At 49.8% G+C, this 1,436-nt stretch overlaps 1 protein-coding gene across 1 annotated transcript in view; it reads left to right on the forward strand.

The window, feature by feature from the left end:
- Nucleotides 1-1,425, forward strand: part of LOC122546369 — a 9,091-nt gene extending 7,666 nt beyond the window's left edge. Inside the window, exon 3 of the mRNA XM_043685102.1 lies at nucleotides 866-1,425. Coding sequence (XP_043541037.1) covers nucleotides 866-1,149 — 284 coding nt within the window. The 3' untranslated portion in view covers nucleotides 1,150-1,425. The remainder of the gene's footprint in view (nucleotides 1-865) is intronic.
- Nucleotides 1,426-1,436: the final 11 nt, after the last annotated feature.

Genomic DNA, 1,436 nt, shown 5'->3' on the forward strand with positions numbered 1-1,436 from the left:
AGCAGACCCTGTGTGTATTATAGGGAGTGGCAGTCCCTGTGTGTATTATAGAGAATAGCAGACCCTGTGTGTATTATAGGGAGTGGCAGTCCCTGTGTGTATTATAGAGAATAGCAGACCCTGTGTGTATTATAGGGAGTGGCAGTCCCTGTGTGTATTATAGAGAATAGCAGACCCTGTGTGTATTATAGAGAATAGCAGACCCTGTGTGTATTATAGAGAATAGCAGACCCTGTGTGTATTATAGAGAACAGCAGACCCTGTGTGTATTATAGAGAGTAGCAGACCCTGTGTATATTATAGAGAATAGCAGTCCCTGTGTGTATTATAGAGAATAGCAGTCCCTGTGTATATTATAGAGAATACCAGTCCCTGTGTGTATATTATAGAGAATAGCGGTCCCTGTGTGTATTATAGAGAATAGCAGACCCTGTGTGTATTATAGAGAATAGCAGTCCCTGTGTGTATTATAGAGAATAGCAGACCCTTTGTGTATTATAGAGAGTAGCAGTCCCTGTGTGTATTATAGAGAATAGCAGACCCTGTGTATATTATGGAGAATAGCAGTCCCTGTGTGTAGTATAGGGAGTGGCCGACCCTGTGTGTATTGTACAGAATATCAGTCCCTGTGTATATTATACAGAATGTCACTCCCTGGGTGTATTGTACAGAATATCAGTCCATTTGTAAATTGTGCAGAATATCAGTCCCTGTGTATATTATGCAGAATTTTACTCCCTGTGTGTATTCTGGAGGGTATTAGCCTCAGTGTGAAATACTGAGCTGATCCTCTGTCCCTCTGTACAGCATGTGGGAACGCATCTCGATTTGATCCTGATGTGAATGGGTGTTGCTGTTTGTACAGGTCCCACCTTACCCGGAGGCAAAACTGTGGGAGCCGCTGCCGGGGACAGGCACCTCCGAATTTCGGAAGACTGGAACAGACCCGCGCAGGAGGGCCCGGAAGGTCGAAGGTCACACATTGGCTTGATGCTGGTCTGCCTGTTCGGTGTGGCAGCTGTAGCCCTGCTCATTTGGGCAGTGTTGGTGCGGGGATCCGGTGGGAAGGTGGATCGAGTGGGCGACCATTACCTTCTGCATCCCGGCAAAGGTAAGGAAGGTCCGCACAGCCCCTCGGGGGGCATCTAGGTGTCCGCTACCACTGGCTCGTTCAGAAACCAAAGGGCTGGAGTTGATGTGAGGGCCCATTCCCACCAGGAGGAGGGGGGTTTGGGAATGTTAAATTAATCTTCAAGAACGGCATGAATATCCGGGATGGATCCCACAAGGGGATGTGCCGTCCTCCCTACCCACTGCGAGCCTACACGTGACTCCTGCCCCGTTCCCGATGGGGGTACGCTCTCGCCTCGGATTACCAAGCCCCGGCTGCCGTGCCCCGAATGCAATCCCTCTCCTACGCGCCCCCCCCCCCCCCC

Source organism: Chiloscyllium plagiosum, unplaced genomic scaffold (genome assembly GCF_004010195.1).
Source record: "Chiloscyllium plagiosum isolate BGI_BamShark_2017 unplaced genomic scaffold, ASM401019v2 scaf_94456, whole genome shotgun sequence".
Classification (NCBI taxonomy): Eukaryota; Metazoa; Chordata; class Chondrichthyes; order Orectolobiformes; family Hemiscylliidae; genus Chiloscyllium; species Chiloscyllium plagiosum.